The sequence below is a fragment of the Micropterus salmoides genome, unplaced genomic scaffold, assembly GCF_014851395.1.
Source record: "Micropterus salmoides isolate LMB-PRFRI ecotype aquatic unplaced genomic scaffold, ASM1485139v1 Ms_hic_scaffold_21, whole genome shotgun sequence".
Lineage (NCBI taxonomy): Eukaryota > Metazoa > Chordata > Actinopteri > Centrarchiformes > Centrarchidae > Micropterus > Micropterus salmoides.
Window position 1 is genome coordinate 1735076 of NW_024041262.1, and position 21181 is coordinate 1756256.

General features: G+C 40.6%; 1 protein-coding gene across 1 annotated transcript; it reads left to right on the forward strand.

Annotated features, from left to right (window-relative positions):
• The first annotated feature begins 405 nt into the window (after positions 1-405).
• Positions 406-21063, forward strand: rfng (RFNG O-fucosylpeptide 3-beta-N-acetylglucosaminyltransferase). Its single transcript, XM_038735780.1, has 9 exons — positions 406-817; positions 5024-5598; positions 13436-13484; positions 14124-14226; positions 14866-15019; positions 15202-15287; positions 16601-16766; positions 16998-17083; positions 18125-21063. The coding sequence occupies exons 2-9, from the start codon at positions 5119-5121 to the stop codon at positions 18198-18200; spliced, it is 1200 nt and encodes a 399-aa protein (XP_038591708.1). The 5' UTR covers positions 406-817; positions 5024-5118; the 3' UTR covers positions 18201-21063.
• Positions 21064-21181: the final 118 nt, after the last annotated feature.

Here is a 21181-nt window from a genome sequence, read left to right on the forward strand (position 1 = left end):
TTGTTGTTATTTATTAATTTATTATAGACTATAAATGTAGCTCAGTGACTTACCGGAGGAAAAGAGCTAGTTCCTCATTCGTTTCTCATTTGTTCCCTGGTAACGTTAACTATTCAAATGTTGAGCAATTTTTATAAAATTGTAACTAATAGAGACGAAATCTCTGATTACATTGTGAATGAGTAGCAGATATTGGATGGAATTATATGATTTTACCTTTAACGTAATATTACAATAAGTTACGACAGTTTTAATTTCTTGACTTCGGTGTAACTTTCAGAAAAGTGAAGAAATTAAAACCAGTGTCCACTCAGATCATCTTGCTTTACCTACCCCACTTACGTTGTATCTTTTATTTTGAAGGTTTGACCGGAACAGAACGTCTATGATCCCGGCTAGCTTGGCACGGCTGTTGCAGATGAGCTTAGTGGTTTGAGGAATAGTTGGTTAACTAGAAGCTGACGGGCTATCTGTGAAAGTAACGTTTTGCGTGTGTAGTAGAAGTCTTCTTAATTACGTCAATTACGCCGAATAAGACCGATTATCTAAACCGAGAGAGAGAAGAAAAGGTTGTACATTTGAAAAGCATTGTAACTTAAAGTCACGGCGGAACAAAAAGTCGAGTCGAGCAGTGGACCCCGGTGAACACCGGTGTCATTTATAAGTTAATTCAATACCGCCGAACCTGGGGATTGTTTTTCCAGTAAGCTAGCTAGTTGTGTTTGAGTAAAAGCTGCATGCTTTGTTGCGTTTTCTAGACTGACTTCAAAGCGGCATCCTGGAAAGAAGAATTCAATGTGTCCTCTGAAATTTCATGGTAAGTCTGCTGCAGCGAAGCCCAAGTGCTATTCTTTGCAAAGCTGTTACACCACGCCAAACTCCACTTAGAAATCTTTCATTTAGACTGACCTCATGTGCCTCATAGAACAGGAGGGTAAACCGTATGGGAATAGATACGAAGTACTCTTCAAATCAGCAAACATGTAACGTTAAACCTCCGATTTGAATCAAAGTTCTACTTTTGGAAATGCTTCTCAGAGTGAGCACACTCTTACGGCTGGAAGCAGTGACCAAGTAAACATACACATGCTGTGGAGATTAGAATTGCTTGGTACGTACGCCGAATTATCAGGTTGTCTCTCTGACTCTAAAAATCACTTGTACCATTAATAATCGACATGTAACATTTGGTATCAACAAGCTGATCTTAAATAGATTTTAAAACGGAAGTAGCATAACGTTAGCTGTTTGACACGGAAGTTACCATAAAGTATCATATACGGAGATTATTGTTTTCCAGACAGAGGAGACACTAGGATTCCTTATTTCAACATGGATTGATTTTATAAATGCTCTAAGGGGAAACTTAGGAGTGTCTAAGTGTTTAGGACACTTCAGGCCAGTGCGGGAAACTAATCAGTTCGGCCTCTAAACTGCTAGAAATGGAACCTTTTAAACGCTGCTGCCATTACAATGGCATCACCAGTGGTTGGCAGAGGACAGGAAACCATTACGCATGTAAAAGTAAAAATTATCATTTGACAAACTGACTCGAGTCAAAGCTACTTTGTGTTTTTAATATTCTTTTGTGTGTGGGGCCAAGTCATTTAATACAAGTCAGAGTTAAGTATTTCAGATAGAGCCCAAGTCTCAAGTCTTTGCTCGGGAGTCTGAACCCAGTCTTGAGTCTTCTTTTGGAATAATAAATGTTTGCTGTGCATCAGGTCAGAAACAGCCACTGTGCGACACAGGTATTTCTTGGGAATGCACTTTGCTATGCATGTTTTCCCTAATTTAGCTCTTTGTGCTTATTATAATTATTAGACTTATTTTTTTGCTCTATATGAAGGTATCAATGTGATCACTGTACTAGCTGCCTAGCCTGCTATTGTTGCCTTTATCTGTTCTCATCTTGAGATGGACATGTAGCCAACCAAACCACCTGCTCTGATATCAAGGGAGCTGCACAAGATCTTCCTTCTCCAATAGCTCAGGCACCTAATACAAAATGATTTTTCCTAAAGCTTGCCCTCTCTCTCTCTCGCCCTCTCTCTCAATTCAATTCAAATTAGCTTTATTGGCATGAATGTAATAACAACATTGCCAAAGCATCATATATACAACATAAGAACAATCAGCCTCATACATTCACATACATTCTCTCTCTCTCTCTCTCCCTCTCTCTCTCCCTCTCTCTCTCACCCCCAACCGGTCGAGGCAGATGGCCGCCCACCCTGAGCCATGGTTCTGCTCGAGGTTTCTGCCTCTTAAAAGGAAGTTTTTCCTTGCCTCTGTCGCCTAGTGCTTGCTCTTGGTGGGAACTGTTGGGCTTCTGTAAATAGCATCATAGAGTACGGTCTAGACCTGCTCTTTTATGAAAAGCGCTATAAGTAAAATTGAATTGAATTTACAATGTGAAGAATTGTTCTGGCAATAACACAGGAGCAGCTGGTTGAATGCAGTAGGGGTAGCCCACATACAGAGGGAGATCTGTGTCTCACATAAAACCCAAGAGGTCTGTTTTATCCACATATATCTGCTTTCTCCCTCCTTCTCAAAAATGATTGTTTCCTGAATAACCATTTTAGGTTTTCTTTAATACACCGATAATGGAAAGTAAAGTATTTCTGCAGCTTGTGATAGGGCAGTGCAGGCTGATTTCCAACACTAGTGTTCACTTACTGGATTTGGGTTACATTAGTAGAACAACCAAAGTTTAAATAGAAAAGGTATTTGCCTGATTTTCTAAATGTTTGCATCTGCCCAGCTCATTCATTCATTTCGGGTAATGCAGCAAAATGCACAGTAGAAAACAGACTAGTTGTGAGGAAGGAAAAATGCAAATGTAGCGAAGTTAAAAGTAGATTACTGTTCCAAACAATACTCGAGTAACGAGTAAAAGTACAGTTGATGTGAAAAGTTACTGTTACCTTTTATATCATTTGCGCTACTTCCCACCCCTGGGAAGACAGTGGGATTTGACTCAATATTGAAATTCTTCTTGAATGTGGACTAGATATTCTAAATATGCGTGTTGCCCGGTTAGAAATAATTTTAGTGTTGTTTTTTTAGTTAGTTTTATTATAATAATAATTTATGGATTCCTGCTCTATTCTCTTGTCCTGCCACAGTTCGACATACTTGTCCTTTTGGGAGGTCAGCTACAGAACAGCACCTTTGAAAATTGTTGTTTACACTTTAAGAATGTCCAGAGTATGGTGGTTAACTTTAAAAACGCATTTTTTTTTCTCTGTTTTGATTGTTGAACAACAATGACTTGAGCTTGATGGTCAGAGCCTGTGTGGTATTAATATAAAGAAGACTTTCTGTTTGTCTCTACTTTCTGCGTATGCGAGGGCCTGCTAAGGTCCGCATGACAAAAAAAATCGTCATCAGAGTGTAGGCTCTGTGCAGATGTCCGCGTGCCTCCCATTTTTTATGACCGTCATAAAAAACGGCCGACTATGCTACCAGGGCACCAACCTATCTACTGTGCATGTGTGGAACGAGTCCACCAAGCAAATAGTATAAACAGAAGTAATCTGCGTCTGCTCCAGAGTATATTTGAGCCTTAACACTCTCTGGGATCACGATTTAGGGCACAAATACACACATTAACTTTAGCACCTGATAAAGTGCAGCTCACAGTCCCAAACAGAGCAAGGTTGCACCTCAGTTTTTAGATGTTTATATTGCGAAACTCTACCAGCTACAGTACCACTGCTACTGTCACACACTGCCAGTCACAGCGCGAGAGGGGGTGCGCTTGATTACTATCACGGCATACGCTGTGGAGATGATTCCCTCATTGAGTCGACGTTATCAGTTAAACATTTGCTTTTCCCCTTGTCACGGTTTACTGGCACGAGATCTTGTCACACTCCTGTTGACAAGGATTAACAAATCAGAGAGAAAAGTAGAATACAAATAAAATAATCCTAAACCCTTAAGATAAATACTGAATTTCCATGGACATGAGTTTATTTGATTGTCTTGCAGCCCCGGCATTTGTGCCCTCAAAAAAGGCTAAGTATGCTAAAATGATGAAATTCCAGGCCTGGTCAGAACCCAGGATTAAACCTGAAGTTACCCAACTAACCCCAACCTCGTAGTACAGGCGTCAGGGCTTTGAAGGATAGCCCCTTTTGTTAATGTGTCCCTGCTCTGTGAAAATGGCTCTGACTGATAACTGCAAATCAGACCAGTATGAACACTGATCACAATGGCAGTACTGGCTGTCTGCTCCTGGTGGGGCTCAATGGGGACTAAACAGGGCCCAGAGACCAGTATTGGAAACAGATGTTTGGGCGTTGATATGTTGGTGGGTTCCAGTGAGCTGTAAAATGGGGGTATAGAATAGTTTCTGACAAAACAGAATGATTCGGTGAGAAAATTATTTTGAATAATGACTCTTATTAGCTCTTAACGCTTATTAGAGTTGCATGGTAGTAATGTAGCTTTAATTAAAGGGGCATGGAGCAGTGTAAGACTTAAATAACCTCTGTCTCAAGCAAATTTTCATAACTATTTAAATGAAGTACTAATTGTATGGAAATGAAAAGGTTAATAGTGTCAGTTATTGCATGGAGCCCTGTTTGGCTCTCTCTCAGCTTGGTCATGGATGTAGAAAGGCCGGTGAAATTTAAAATTAAATTTAGTTTGCTTGTTTGTTTTTTGTCTCACAGTATATAATATGTATCATTTATTTATCAGCATAATTTATTTTACCCTCCCCCTTGCACACACTCCTCCACGTATATACATGGCACACTTACACAACACACTTTCAAACATGCATGCAAACACATACAATGTACAAGGTAAAGAACCTCCTCCATGTCTTTGTAGTGCGTGATTGACCCATGTGGTCTCTTTAAAAATTAGGACTTGTCTAACCTGTTAGTTCTGTCCTCTCAGAAAGCCCCATCATGCAGCTTGTGTCTACACTCTGCTGATGTGTGGGGAAGATGTTGTTTGAGCAGCTGAATGAATCTTAGAGTATGAACGTACCTTTTCTGTGCAGGTTTCCTTATGATGGTATGAGGATGGGACAAGGTGGTGTTGCAAGTGACTGCAGCCCTGGAGGCTGATGAACCTGGTCTCCATTGGCCAGTCAGGATGCACATAGCTTCAGTGGGTGTCAGCAAGTTCTGCTTCCTGTTTTCCCTCGCATTGTGTGGCCTCCTGCTTCTGTTCATCCCTGCCCTGCAGCCCCCAGCACGCCAGGTGGATCTGCCTCAGCCCCGATCCCAAGTCAGACCTGCACGTGCAAGCCCATCACAGCATGCCGGGGCTCCAGCGGTGTCTGTCCATGGTGGGGCCATTGACTCCGCTGCAGGGCTGAATAGGAGCTCAGCACGACAGGGGGGATCCATTGAGACTGAAGTTAGCAGGAATGATAACAATAGTCCCAAGAGGGTGATGGACTCCAAAAGAGGAGCTCTTCCTGGAGGAAAGGGCGGTGGACTCTCAGCTTCTAGGTCTCGGGACCTGTTGCAGTTAAAGGACATTTTTATTGCAGTGAAGACTACCAGGAAGTACCACAAGTCCAGACTGGAGCTGCTGATTCAGACCTGGGTTTCCCAAGCTAAAGAACAGGTGAGGAGAGCTGCAGTAATTGGTTTGATGAAAAATGGCCGTCTGCAGACGCTGTTCTGCTGAATTGTCTCCTAGCACATCCACTCCTGCTTAAAAAAAGGCAACAAACGGTCTGACCTGCTTTTAGTGTTTCTGTCACTCGTTTGTGAGAAGGCGATTAAGCTAGCCGCACTTACATTTGGAGGGCGAGCTGACAGGTTAGCGACTTTATCCTATCAGTTTCTCTCTTTACAAAGACAAGTGTTGCAGAATGAGAGTCCTGCCTGAAGAGAGGCTGTGAAGTCTTCCTGCTACGCGATAAGAGAACCACATACAACATTCTTTATCAAATTGGGTCAGACTTGATGAATTTAGCGCGAGGATACATGTGACAACTTCCGGTTTTCAAAATAAGGCGTCTATACAGGATGGAAATAAGATTAAATGGATAATATTCACAGATGTCCATTAAAAGTAATTTACTTATTTACATGTAATTTACATGGTCCTTCAGGACCCTCTTGGGCCTCGGACCCACCCCCTATAGTCTCTCCAAAAATTCATTTCGGTGCATCCCTAACTTGAACGCTTGATCATTGTTAACATACAACAGTTATAGATAGTGAATCAAATACTGTAGTACTGAAATGATTAGTTGATTGACAGAAAATAGCAAACAATTGTAATAAATTAAATAATTTATGTGAGTCATCTACAAAATACCCAAATCAGGGGGTTCAATTTCTCAAATGTGTTGCTTTTATCTATTAATCTGCTTCGAACAATGCCTGCACTCACAAGGACGATAAACAGAAAATGTCTGCGGGCGCATGCAGGCAGCCTGTCAGTGTGGCTGCTGTAGAAAGATGTTCGCGCTCCCCTCGTGAGTTTTGGGAAGGTGGTGAAAAATGATGTAAATCTAATCTAAAACCATTACTGGCTAGCCTTAAATATGTAGTGTTATATTGTAGAGAATACAGAAGCTGAATGACGTCACTTCTGACAGAGTGTCCCCCACTCTCCATTAAACACCAGTCACGTTCTGAAAGCTACAGCAGAACCCAATATATTTTTCTATTTCATTAATGAACACAAACTCCATCTAAAACAACATGTTACTGGCAAAGATAACCATGTACTGTATATTAGATTGTACCCTGCATGGAATAATGGAATTATGTCTTTTCTTTGTTTTGATATCTGCGTTACATCAGCCTCCGTGCTCTTTAAATATAGGCATTGTCATTAAAAACCCATATCTGTCGAAAACTAAACTCCATAAGGAGACTCCATACTTCCTATGGAGGTAAATCAATGTTGCTCTCATTATAATTGCACTGACTGAATCTCAAATATGTATTACAATACACAAAACATGATCTACTAATAGATTTGACATCCACAAACTCTCCATGATCCACAAATATAAAACACGATCCACAAATAGATTCCAAATCCAAAAACAAACTCTCCGTGATCTCATATAAAACAGTTGATTTGTGAATGAGTTTGCATTTGTCAAGTGTCAAATCAATTTAACCGAATAACCTCTAAGTTAATTGACTGAAAACAATGATGGAAAAAATCTGAAGGCTGCAACACTGTCAATAACCATGTGGAGGCCACCTGTAGTAGACCCCCTATTCAGTTGGTGGTAGTGTGCATATTCATCAGCTGTTGTCTTGGATCTCGCATGCATGACCTCGTTGTCTGGCTGGCTTTAGCCATCGCATTGGTAGGCTGTATCACTACATAGCGTAACTAAAATGTCACGGCAGTTGCGCAATTCTTTAGAAAGCCTAATAATTTTAACATTTATCAGCCAGCAACCAATGTTACGAGGAAGCAAGAGGCAGCAAGGAGGTAAAAATCATTCGTCGTCGTGTGGTGACGAGTAAAAGTATCTCTGTTCATATCTTCTCTCCGCATTCTTATAAATAAATCATCTCAAGATCTATAAATTAAATGGTATTGTGATCGAGTTGTTGTTAAAAATTGTTTTTAAAAATGCCGTCTGTGTGTCTCATTAAATATTTAAATTAAAGTTATGGGTAACAATAGATTATGACAGAATTTTTACAACCCTGTCTGTCAAAATGATTGACAACGACAAAGTCGAATGCAGCCTCTGCTGCGAGGGGTGTGGTGCATGAGCTAGAAGTCCTCCTACAATAATTCACGAGTTGTGATCATGAAAGCTATCGGCTGCAAAATGGCAGCACGTCTTAACATTTAGAGCACATCTTTACATAAATAAACTCTCAAGTAAACACTGCAGCATGTACTGACTCCTGTGCTGACAGAGTGAGGCGAGATGCAGGAAGCGGCGTGGCTTCAGAACCATGTGGAGTTCACCAGTTTACATTTGGTTTTAGGCTTATGCAGTGATGTTGGTGCTTATGGATTTGAGTCTTGCCTGCGCACACCCTGTCTGTTGTTCGGGTGCTTTTTAGGGTGTTGCCTTATCACCACCAGAGATTCCTCGCTCATGTGGTTAGTTTGTCCTCGCTGACATTTAGTGGAACCACAAGACATTTATAAGAAAATAAATCTTGACTTCACCCTTCATCTGTTCTGTGTCAAAATCCCCTGTGTGAGACCAAGTTGTGTATCGAGGTCACTGTGAAATTCTACAGTTTCACTGTTTCTGCTGTATGTTATTCTTCGCTTTGGGTAAGACTGCTTTAAGAATACTTAAAAGTAGGGATGGGTATCGTTAAGATTTTAACGGTATTACTGCTACACCTTATATGCCCCATACTTTAACTGTATTCCTATTGTTTCTTTTTGTTAGAAAAAACAAAACAAATTAAGAACAGAATTAACATTGCTTTATTTTGTAAAATGTAAAATAAATAACAATTATTTACAGCAAAAGAAATGGCAACGTTTTGAACAAATCACTATTGTGGTGATGGAAATGTAAAACAAACTAAATAAACAATTATTTACTGCAAAAGAACCACAATGTTCAGCCAACATTGACAAGAAGTCTTAACTGTGCTCAGAAGAATAAAAAGGTTGTTCAGGTTGAAGTTGGGAGGAACTATGCTAAGATTTGCGTTGGGTCAGTAAAGTCCATGTACAACTAAAAATGGTAAAGTGTAATTTATCCTTACAGGTACAAGAAAACTTGGGGCCTGGTCACACTAGCATTTATAACGGCAACATTTCCCATTGAAATCATTTTGTTTCAATTCAGCAACAGTGTCATGGGGGGAATAAAGCCATGCTGGGCTTCATATAAAGTTCAAATTTGAACTTTTCACACTATTGCCCAATTGCAAATCATCTTGACAGTGCTGATTGTTGGAGAGAATTGAGAAAGCGTGCTGCTCTTCATCCACCTCATGCTGGAGAACTGAAGCATCTCAGCTTCTTGTTCCAGCAAGAAGGCCTCGCATTGCAGATGGTCTCGCAGTTACTGCAGGTACTGCAGGTACTGCAACACTGGCTCTCTTGGCCATGCAGGTGAGAAATCATTTTTTAAGATTTGGCATTATTAAGTACTAAATGGTGGAAAATGTTGACACATACATACAATTAAATATTTTATAATTACAAAATTGTATTTAATATTGTCATAGCTCAACATATACCATATGTGTTTTTTTTGGCGCTCACGTTTTCCTTCATTTTTAACAAACCCAGGCCCAAGGCTACACCAGTTCATGGATGAAGTTGGGGCTGTCCAGATCAGCAGGACCAATGTTGATGACTACACCTTCAACACCCTCAAGCTTCACCTCACCAACAGCTTCTGTGATAATGAGTCAGAGCATTGAAAGAGTCTGGGGACCAGTATTCTGAAGGCAACCTCCACTCTTTGATCTGTCCAACTGGCCAGAAGACACCACTGATCTGGCACCATTTGGCTCCCCTGAGCTGAATGCCTTCAAGGAACGTTTCCGTATAGTACTTGAGACATGTGAGGACTTAGAATCCGTGGAAGCAGTTAAGCTGATGATACACAGGACAACTTTTTGAGCAATGTTGCTGAAGGCAAGTCTGACTATGTTTTGAACAGATAGCGGCGGTGCAGGGCGGGTGGTGGGGGGGAAGGGGATTATGGTAGTAATCTTTACTCATTACCACTGATGGCAACGTTGCCCAGCACGATTGCTCTAATAGTTGCTCCGTGTATCATCAGCTTTAGGCGAGAGTTGCTTGACCTCAGGATTCTTGTTGCCCGTCACTACAGGCACCTCGATTTCCAGGTGCTGTGGCAGCGGTTGATTCGGGATGCCACTGGAATGGCCCGCCAGTTCCGGCACATGCCAGGTGGTAGCAGAGATCAGTGTCGTCTAGAGATGCAACAATTCTGTTTTTCCTGCCGATTCCGATTTAGCCGATTCCTGATTTTCTTTATTTCTGAAACTATAATTCACAGCATACAGAAACAGTTTTGTAACTTTTCTTTACTTGAAAATGATCTTTCTTAGGATCCCCATCCCCAACATTGGCTTTTCTGACTGGGGTCCATTCAACATTATAAAACACTCTCAATCTAAAAATGCTCCTGGTTAGGCTCCTGGACAGAGCTTTTAGTACGAATAAAATCTAACTGAAAATAAACAGCAGTAGGCTGTAACAAAGCTCAGTGTTTCCCACAGAATGACCTAACTGTAGTGGCGGGGGCTATATTTGTATTTTTATTTAAAAATATTTGAAAGAATACATTACCCTTTGTTACTACTTATCTCACCAATTACTTAAGTGTTTACTCACAATCTACAGTAATCTGCTCACCTTGCAATCCCTTCAGACACACAGCTACACCTGTCTGCTCTGTTGACTTTATTTGTCAGCAGTTTTAGAAAGACAGCTGGGTTTAGCTGTTGACTTTAAGTTGTTAACCTGTGGTACTGAATGACATCGGCACCAACAGCTGTGTTCACTGTTGCTCTACCTGCTCGTGCTTTTAAAATATCCACTGTGTCCGCGTCTTCTAACGTAGCCTAACACAAGATAGTCTGTGTGTTTCTCTGCTGTCTCTTCTTCACTCTCAGTGAAGAACTTCCATGTGTGTGCGCACAGCCAGTTACTGTCTGGGCCGCTGTGCGCATGAAGGAAAACACCGTCCAGCGCAGCAGGTGTGCAAAGTTTAGTGTGACTGGCAGAACATCGGACATTTGACGCTGTCTGGCGCCAATCACCGGTCATGGCTTTTTAAGCTGAAAACCGGCCCATTCTGTTCCCCAGCCGGCCGATCGGTGCATCCCTAGTCTTGTCCTCCCCATGAGCTCTTGCTGTGAGGGTGGCTTCTCCAACATGAAGAGGATCAAGTCAGCACTCGTGCATTACTGTGCATTCAGACCAAATGCGAAGCGAGGTTTGGGGGTGGTGCCATTACATACAAAGTCAATGCAAAGACGTGGAGAGATGCGATTTCCTCTGGAGTGAGAAAACTTGCATGACACTGTGTCACAGTAGCCTATCAGCATTGAGCATTCCGGACGTCACTGATGCAAAGATCATTTTCCATTGTAAACTTTGTGCGACCAGCAAAAGGTTTTCGACCGCAAAAAGTTCTACATTTAATTTATTGAAGCAAAAAGTAATATAGTAACGTAACTAATTATTAATTATTAAAATGTTTACTTTGTTTCATACTGCTGTAGTAATCGCGGGTTATGTTTATTTGTATTTGTTTATTCCCTATGAAATTGTTTAAATTTTTGCCAGATTCTATTTTATTTTTGCCCAAATTCTGTCTTTCTGTATTTTATAATTTAAGCACATTTTGTCATTAAGAGTGTGTAATCATTTGGTGGATGAATAAAATGTCAACAATTCAATAAGAAAATATTCAATAAGAAAATAAACAAATTGACTCAATATCATGAATTTGATGTATCATGGAAATATGCATATAGAAATATTCAAATGTATGTGCAATTATTTAAGGGGACAATTCACCATAAATGTATTGTAACAGTAAGATATTAAAATACTATAAAACCTTTTAATAGGTGCAATTTCAAATGAAAGCATTGTTGCTATACATGGACTGTAAATTGTCCCCTGTCAAGTAGGTTTATTACAGTCTCCCTATGCTGCTGAACACACGGTATAAATGAGTCTGATGGAGGCTACTCTCGGCGCTCTTCCTTGTTTAGAAAGACTGACCGGACATAACTTTTTAACTTTTTCTAACTGAATATCTGACTCCGCCCCTTGTATCTTCCGATGTGATCTTCACTGCTGCCTCCTGGTCTAAACTAAAGCTACTGGTCATGGTTTTGGTCCACTAAGAAACTCGGTCAGATTTGTAGATATGAGAGCTGCTCCATCCCAAGTCTCTCCTAATCAGACCGGGCGTGAGTTGGGAGAACCTGTTAGAAATGTGAACAGGTTGGTGGTGAACTGTGGGCTCCTGCTTAGGGCTTTGCTTCCTTCAGACAGTCACCTAGCCCACCTGGCTTCCCGGCTGCTTGGGACCTGCATCTGGTCAGTCCACGGTTAATGGGGCCTGTCTAACTACAGCAGCTAATGATGTTATAGATTAACAAGGTTTCCATGGTGCGAAGCCACAGTTCCAATTCACTAAGCGCCCCCACCTCCTGCCCCGAAACATTTTTACATGTACCATTACCACTAAAGGATAACGATAAAGATATAACCAAGCTGCAACCTCCTTCAATCAACTGATCAGTTAACTGTTCACACTTTATTTTGAGCAGTTTGGGGGGTTGCATTGGAAACCAGTTTGTCTACTTCAGAAAGGGTTATTAACAAGTTATTAATATTCAGCCAACATGGCTTGGCCAGTTTTCAAGCTTAAAGGTTTTTACCACACAAAGTTAAATGTGAACAAAGAGAGCCTTTAGTATAAAGTACTCATAAGAACCTCATTAAGTATCCAGCACAGAAAGCAATTTAACCAGCTCTGTATGGAGCCCTATTAAAAGCAATTAGTAAGTCCCACTGCTGGACAAAAAGCCTCAGTGTGGAGAAAAGGAGGTTTAACTGCAGAAGTACTCTGCCCCACTTCACACAGAAATGTCACAGTCAGAGAGAAGGAAGGGCTTCCAGTTCATTTTGTGCTCCCGTTATCTACAGCTTTGGCTCATACCGGTTCAGTCCAGGCCTGCTGTGAAAGGGTTCCACTGTGAGTCTGTTCTATGTTAGCTGTCAACTGGAAGTAACCATTTATTATCGGAGACTGGAAGGCATTACGGGCCTGTTGCCGTTGTTTCACTGCTCTTAGGTCAGTAAAATCTGCCCCCTAGTGTTTACAGCTGCCTGTAAAATTAAAGAAGAAGAATCATGTCAAGTTAAAGAAGCCCTTTGACCCTCTCATTTTATGGTAGGTGAAGGTTAAAGCCTGCCTGCAGGGCTCTGAAGATGCTGAGCATGCCTGTCTCTGCCTGCTGATTTCAGTCTGACAAAGTGAAATCTAGATGGAATGAGTGGTCATTGATCAAACACATCAGTCAAAGCTTCACTGACCATAGCAGGTGAAGTTTGTGTCTTTTGTCTGTAAAATCTCTGGAGGATTCACAAGTTTAACTTGAATTTTATCTGTACAACAGGACCTACAGAGAAATGAAAAGGTTAACAGATGCATTTAGTTCATGTTATTTCTGTAAAACTCTGGACTGGATATGGTACTAGTTTCCACAACACACGGTTGGTGAAAATACACTCAGCTTAAGCATTAAGGGGTTGTGTGAAATGTGCTTTTCCTCTGCTTCACATTAACTTGAGCTGTGTCTGGCACTCTGCAACTGCACACGTGTCCTCATGAGCAAGAGAAAACAATGGAGCACTTAATTGTATCCAAGTTGGGGATCATGAATGTTTGTGTGTGTGTACTTGCATAAACAGTTTTTAACAGCATGTCTATCTGTTTCAGACCTACATATTCACTGATGGTGAGGACAAGGAGCTGCGGATGAGAACCGGTAAGAAGCTGGGCCGTCATAGGGGAAAAAAGATTCCTCATTCATGTTGTGTGGCCTTATGACCCAGCAAATCAGAATAATCAATACTCTGTTGTAAAGATGAGTAACAGAATACAGATAGGCATAAAGGTGTAAAGCACCAGAATAATTTCAACATTTTAGGTAAGCTTTCCAATTAAATTTAAGTTATCAGGTATATTTGGACCAACCTGAGACATCCATTATTTTTTTCCACTAAGCAGTTTTGAACTGTATCTAGTTACATAGATGCATAACAATTAAAAAAGGAGGATCAGCTGTTTGTCATCAGCATAACAATGATGAAAGGAATGATAGAGAACAGGATGGGACCAAGAGTCGACCTCTGTGGCACACCACATATTAAAGGAGCTGATGATGAAACATGATCACTTATAAAGAAACCAAACGTTCAGTTGGACAGATGAGATTTCGAGATGAAGCAATGAAGAAATTTATGAAAGCAAACTGTCAGGAATGCACCAGTCGAGCATGCTCATGCTACTGTGTGTGAATCATCTGCTACCAACATATGATTTCTACAGGGGCTGACACAGTACTGTAAGGGTATAGATCCTGGACATAGATGCATGTTGATCTGTGCTGTTGTCTCTTTCCCAGGAGCTGACATCATCAACACTAACTGCTCAGCAGCTCACACCCGACAGGCTCTGTGCTGCAAGATGTCTGTGGAGTACGACAAATTCATAGAGTCTCAGAAAAAGTGAGTGAAAAGTGAAACACACTGGTTAAACAGCAGGGACGTGAAAAACTATTAACTGTTAATTAACCAATTATTTCTCTGCTCTGTTTTATAAGAACAAATGCATTGTATAAAAACCTGAATGTCCAGTACTTTCAATTTTCATATAGTAGTAATGGCCATTACGTTGATATTAGGCATGCATCAAGAGGAGGATAAAATATGAAAATCGAACACATGTAACAAGTAAAACTGTTTTTTGAAAATACCTTAAAGAAATACCTAATGGCACAGAACACCAGCCCCTCTGCAAACAGGACATGTTATGTTGTATAAAATCTGACTGTGTGATCGTCAATTAGATCTTTCTTGGTTATGTTTCATTTTTTGTGTTTTTGTTTTTCTCAGTCACTGTGTATGCTGTTTTTAGTTTTCTTTTTTACATTTTATTATTATTTTGGAGCTCTACAAGTTTTTTTACTGACCATTTTGATGAGGATACTTTTTGTCATTGTTGTGATTATTGTCATTAGTTATTTAATTTATATTGATTCATTGTTTTGACATTATGATGTAATGTTTACTTACAACAGTTATTGATAAAATGACAAAACACGTTCACTTCAGAATGTAGGTGCTGACTGTCCGTGTGTGTTGTAGGTGGTTCTGCCATGTGGATGATGATAACTACGTGATCCTCCCCAGCCTGCTGCGGCTGCTCTCCTCCTACCACCACAGCCAGGATGTGTACCTGGGCCGACCCAGTCTGGATCATCCTATAGAGGCTGCAGAGAGGGTCAAGAGTGACGGATCGGTCAGCTTACATCTTAATCTATTCTGGCTCCTCTAACTGATAAATTTAGCAGTGCACAATGAAGCTAAATCCAGGCTTCAGAATGTTCCTTCAGAAAACTGGGTGATGTGTCAAAAGTTTTTTTTCTTTAGACTATTACACCCCTCACAGCTTGCTGATCTGTCTGTTTTGTCTCATTTCAGGTGTCTGTCAAGTTCTGGTTTGCCACAGGTGGAGCAGGTTTCTGTATCAGCAGAGGTCTGGCACTGAAAATGAGCCCATGGGCCAGGTAGGTCATGGACTCGCAAGGGGCCTCACGTATAAACGCTGCCTACGCACAAAAAGGTTACGTACGCTGGTTTTCACGCACACGTGGGATGTATAAAAATGAACGTGACGTGAGAATGTGCGCCAACTTTTGTCTGGCTCTGTCAGTGAACTCCAAAGTGCCAAAACTCACCAAATGTTTCAAATTAGCATTTCCACTCCTGTTACTGTTCATATGTCAATGAAGTAGTCAATCAAAAAATTATGTCCGTGAATACACAATAAAAGTTTGATCATGTATGTAGTGGTTTAATATAGAAATAAAATTAAATGCGAGAGGAATAGATTATGACGGCTCTCACATATTTATTTTTGCTTCATATCACATGTTATCACTTCAACATTTAAACATTCAAACCAGCAGTGTTATTTGTGCTGCCACTAGTGAGCCATAACCTCTTAACCACCTTTCAATTGTAAAAAAAAAAAAAGAGGGCCAGAGTGTAGCCACGGACACTTATGGTCAGCTGTGAACCAGCCTAAAGCTAGGACATTGTCAGGTGGCAGATTTGAATTATTTTCAGCTGACACTTGTATATATTTCTTTCCTCTCTGGCAATAGTTTGTAGTCCTACATAGTTCAAAACACATATTTGATTAATCCAAACATGCTGTTCTTTTTTTACTTTTTCGTTTTTTTCTGGTTCAGTCTGTGTGGCTACAAATTAAATACAGGAAAAAATTATCTGACTTGTTACTTCCTAAAAAAACCCCCAAAAAAGCCCACAAATCCTTAGTATGTACCTGTTGTACCTGAAGTAAGATTACTAGCTAGGTTTCCATCTGAATGTAGAAAAACGGCAAAGACAATGCAAATGAATGTGTGTACCCATCCACCACTGTTATGTGATTATCATTATCAGGCATGTGGTTATTCATGTTAGGAGTTGGCTTGTTGAGATGAACAGCTAGTTGCACTAATTTTCCAGTCGGTACCATTAAACCATTGCAGAAGAAGAGGGCATAAAAGGGGTTTTGCGATACTTTCCGTTTCCACAGGTGCATGGGTACTCTACTGACTTAAGCAATGGCAGATATTTAATATTAATAAATAAAAAATATTAATTAATATTAATAAATATAAAAAATGTATATTTAAACAATAATAAATGTATACAAACCAATAATGTAAGCACTTAAACAAATATGTAAAAATGTCAGTGATTATTTTCCACTTGCTTGGGAGGGGAGTGCGTTTAGGAATGGCTGCTGTAAACAGCTGCTGTTGTGAAAGCACACTTGGCTATCGGCTGAGACTCTGTCCTCTGGTTTCAGTCTGGGAAATTTCATCAGCACAGCAGAGAAGATCCGACTACCGGACGACTGCACCATCGGCTACATCATCGAAGCTCTGCTGGAGGTGGCCCTAACACACACACACCTCTTCCATTCTCACCTGGAGAATCTACAGAAGCTGCCCACTGACACTGTACTGGAGCAGGTGAGTGGTGTGTGTTGTGTAAAGTATTAGTAAGCATTATAGGGGGTCTTAATGGACTCTCATCCATTAAAAAAAACATTTAGAGATTGAATACTTGCTACTGGCATGTTCATGTGAAAATGTCAATATAGTTTTATTGTTGTTGTGTGTTTTTTTTTCCTGAGCTCCTTTCGGCATTTGCTCTGTACACTGATGTTGAACTGTGTGTGTCCTGTGTTGGTTTTGCAACAGGTGACTCTTAGCTACGGAGGCTTTGAGAACAGAAGAAATGTGGTCAGTATTGTTGGAGGCTTTTCACTGGCTGAGGACCCCACAAGGTAAACATGTTAATAACAAAACCTTCTGCTCCTGCATGCACTGCACTCCCATGACTCTGTTCAACATTCAGTATCATATACGTTATCTGTGAGACTTTTAACTACTATAATGAGCCGTTTTCTTCAGGTGGTTAACCTGTTACCATGCATATTAAAATGCTTATCAGAACACTGCCATCATGTGTGCAAAGATGTTCATGATACTTTACAATCTCTTTAATTATGTTGTGTAGCATCTCGCTAGAAGTAGAGTGCAGTTTAATGCAGTGTACCCTACATGGCCAGTATGTGGACATCTGAAAGTTCCAGTCTTACGTGACAGTTGAACATGTGATTCCAAAATCATGAGCATAAATGTGCTGCTATAACAACCCCTGCTTTTCAGAGAAGACTTTCCACCAGATTTTAGAACTTGGGCGGAGGGATTTGCTCCATTACAGCCACAAGAGCATTGGTCAGTTCAGCCACTAATGAGGCCTGGCTGACAGTTGGCCTTCCAGCTCATTCCAAAGGTGTTGGATCAGGTTGTGATCAGGGCTCAGTGCAGGCCAGTCAAGTTTTTCCCCAACAAGCTGGGAAATATGTGCTGTATAATTGGACATAAAGCCTCATTTCCTCTGCATGGTACGGCTCAGCTCGACTGGACTTGCTTTTTGGTACCAAGTACTTTTCTTGATTTGGTTTTCCACTGCAGATAGTACCCCATCAATGTAGGCGGGATCCTTAGCTGCCACAGCTTTTGCCAATGGAAAACCAAAACATAACGGTTCCAAGCAAGTCGTGCCATAACATGCAGTAGAGACGAGGAATAAGAAGCCTAAACTGGACTAGGAAAAGAAAGACCCAGAGCAAAAGTACTCAAAGGCATGTGTCCACTTATTTTTGGCCATGTACTGTACTTGAAGTGTGGACATTAGACGGATCAGAATTGGTGACAAAAACTTGATTGGGACACCCATAACATCATACAGAACAAACATTGCAGAAAAGATGTAAGAGAAGTTGATTTGTCTCTGTCTGTCTTCTCTTCCCATCCTGCAGATTTAAGACAGTCCACTGCCTTCTGTATCCAGATACTGACTGGTGTCCAAAACTCAAACTTCACCACAAAAACTGAAAGCCACTGCGTTTATACCCTGATACCTGCTAAACCTTTATCCTACTGCCTCACGCTGCCATGTTTGGATCCAACTACGTTTAGCTGGAAATCCTTCCCACGTCTTTTGGTGGATGCCATCATCCAACGCAGCCTCACCTCATGCTTTGTGGATGCGCAGTGCTATGGGTTTTTTCTTACACCTCTCAGAGGCAGAACTGGTTTAGAGGCAAAATTGACCTAACTCATTAAGTAAATAATGGGTGGAGCCAAAGAATGACTAGCTAAGGGAACATAGAAGTGGCTGGAGCCACATTTTTCCCCACTATAAATTAGCTTTTGAGAGTGGATTGTTAACACTAACCTCAATGTTCCTCAACAGAAAAACACAACAGTCTCTCTCTCCTGAGCTGGGCTGACCTTGTGGGTGCATTCAATCGTTGTTGACCACTGTTTGAAATGAAAGACGGACTAAAAACGGACTAATTACTTGTGTTTTTGAATTAACATTAGCCTCGGACCGAGACCAGACAAAAAAAATGCATGGCAAAATATCAGCATACAGATGTTGCTACCAGGTTTGTTATAAAAAGACACTGTTTGTGTCTACGAAAAATAGCATCATAGCTAAGGTGGCACCACCGAGAGTTCCGCAGTGGTAAATACTGCACTGACCACTGTGAAACGCACAGCGTGAGACCCTTGTTTTCCTGCTGTATTAATCCTGCGGATTTAGTGGCGTCTAGCTGCAGATTGCAACCAACTGAATAGCCCTCGCCTCACCCTCCCCTTCCAAGCGTGTAGGAGAACCTACGGTAGTTGAGAAAAGAGTTTGGTTTGTTTGTTCTGCGCTACTGGAGAAACATAGTGGTGCAACATGGCCGACTTCGGACCTGCTCCCTCTGTACATGTGAAGTGATCATTCTAAGGTAATGAAAAACGTTAATCCCTAACTCAAACCCTAAATCTTACACACTGGTCTTTTCAAGGGCGTCAGCAACTGAATTTGACAAATAGAATTCTGGGAGGTCCATGTAGGTTTAATGCAAGTGTTTGGTCTCAACAACAAACGTACGTGGGACTACCAGGAGGACAAACACTTTGTCTTTGTTTCCATTTGACTAGAATTTAGTTTTGCTCCAAGCAAGGGCAGTGTTGCTGTGAAGGGATCATAGTCAGAATGGAGAGGGGGAATGATTACAGAATATTTTACATACATATGGGCACATATTACTGATGTATTTAGACAGACATGGACAGTAGAGGATTTCCTTCTTCCTGCCTGTTGTTTAATGAAGGAAAGATTAACCCGATTCCATGCCTCCATCCACTGTGGTGTAACTTTAGCAGTAGAGTAGCCGAATGGGTTAGGGTACTAGCCAAGCTACAGAAGTAACGTCAGAATTGGAAGCTATCATGTATGAATAAAAATAGTTCTGAACCTGCACTCTGCATGTCCATTTCTCCGCTTTATTCTTTTACTGACATGTTAACCTGAAGTCAATGTAAAATCCAGATAATTGCTTTAGAATGAAAGATTGTGGTGGTACTTTTAAAGAGTCTGATTTAAGATGTATTAGGAGTATCCTACTTTTTGGTCTCAAACGTGAAGTGAACTGATATGTCCAGAATTGAGATTATGTTTGTGCAAGAAAACTTCTGTGGAAGGTTTATATGCTGCATGTGCACACATGATCTGTTGTAATTCTTCTGATGTCTTCATATTCTCAGCCGAATACATTCTCCTTGTATTGGACTATTTATAATAAGCCCATCTTCATGGTTTTGCACTACTTTGATCTTGCCACATCCTACATTTTACTGGAGCTCTAAACAGTTGTGGTGTAAATATGAGTGAACTGTATTGTGTTCTTTCCTCATAGGCTGTTACACACCTTTAAGGCAGAGCTACTTTGGAGGTGGAGATGCATTTTGTTGTTGGAGTTAGACTTTAATGAATGGGGCCAAAGATATCTCTACAACATTGCCATGAAATTTGGTATGGATGTTCATGGTCCCCGGAGGAAGATTGCTGATGAGCCTTTTATTTTATTTTTTTGGCACTGCCATCACGTCAATATTTCCTGTTGACACAATTGAGTGAAAACATTTTAGATATGACCGTTCTTTTATTTTGAAATTGTAGCTGCAAGCGCAGTAAGTGTACTTGGTACTTTCTTTAAATTAGTTAGGATGCCTAGCTACCCTGAGTCTTAAAATATATATCATGTTCTTCTCACGATGAATTGTAATACTTTGATGTGTGATTGATATGATGCCTACACATTTAGTGACGTTCCCATCAGCCTCAGCTGTACTTTGTGTTTTGTGCTGATTTGTAAATGTTAGCATGCTAAAACACGAATATGCTTACCGTGGTAAATACCTGCTTTTAACATCAGCTGGTGAGCATGTTTGCTAGCTGTGTAACATTACATTGAAATCCAGACAAGTTATGTTAAGATGTTACAGAACAAATGCCTTATTAGTCACAACCATACTGCCAGTTAGTCTGCAGACCCACCGGATTATAATAGCTCATGGTGGGAAAGAAAGTCCTTGCAGACAACAATTTCCTAAATAGTAAGACCAGTGTTCTGTCTTTGGACTTACCGTTTGCCATTTTGCTGACTTGTGCTCGGATAAACTAGTTCTTTGGCTCCACCCACTCAGCTTCACCAACCAGTCAGTATTTCTGCCTGTAAAAAGTATTTATGTAATACACCCGTCTAAATCTTTGCACAACTACAATCCAAAATCCAGAGCATGTGGCCCACTGCAGGTCGGTGGGTGAGACTGAGTGAAAGATGTATATCTTTTACCACTGATGTATTATTGTGGTGTTTCAATAAATAATAATAATAAATAAAACCTTTCTGCATTATCCAGTGTTTCACTGTTTATTGTTGAATTGCTATCATATTGCAAAGTTGATGTATGCATCTGTTTTGTTTGGGTCATTGAACAGAACACTGTGTAACCGCACCAATGCTTTGGCAGTA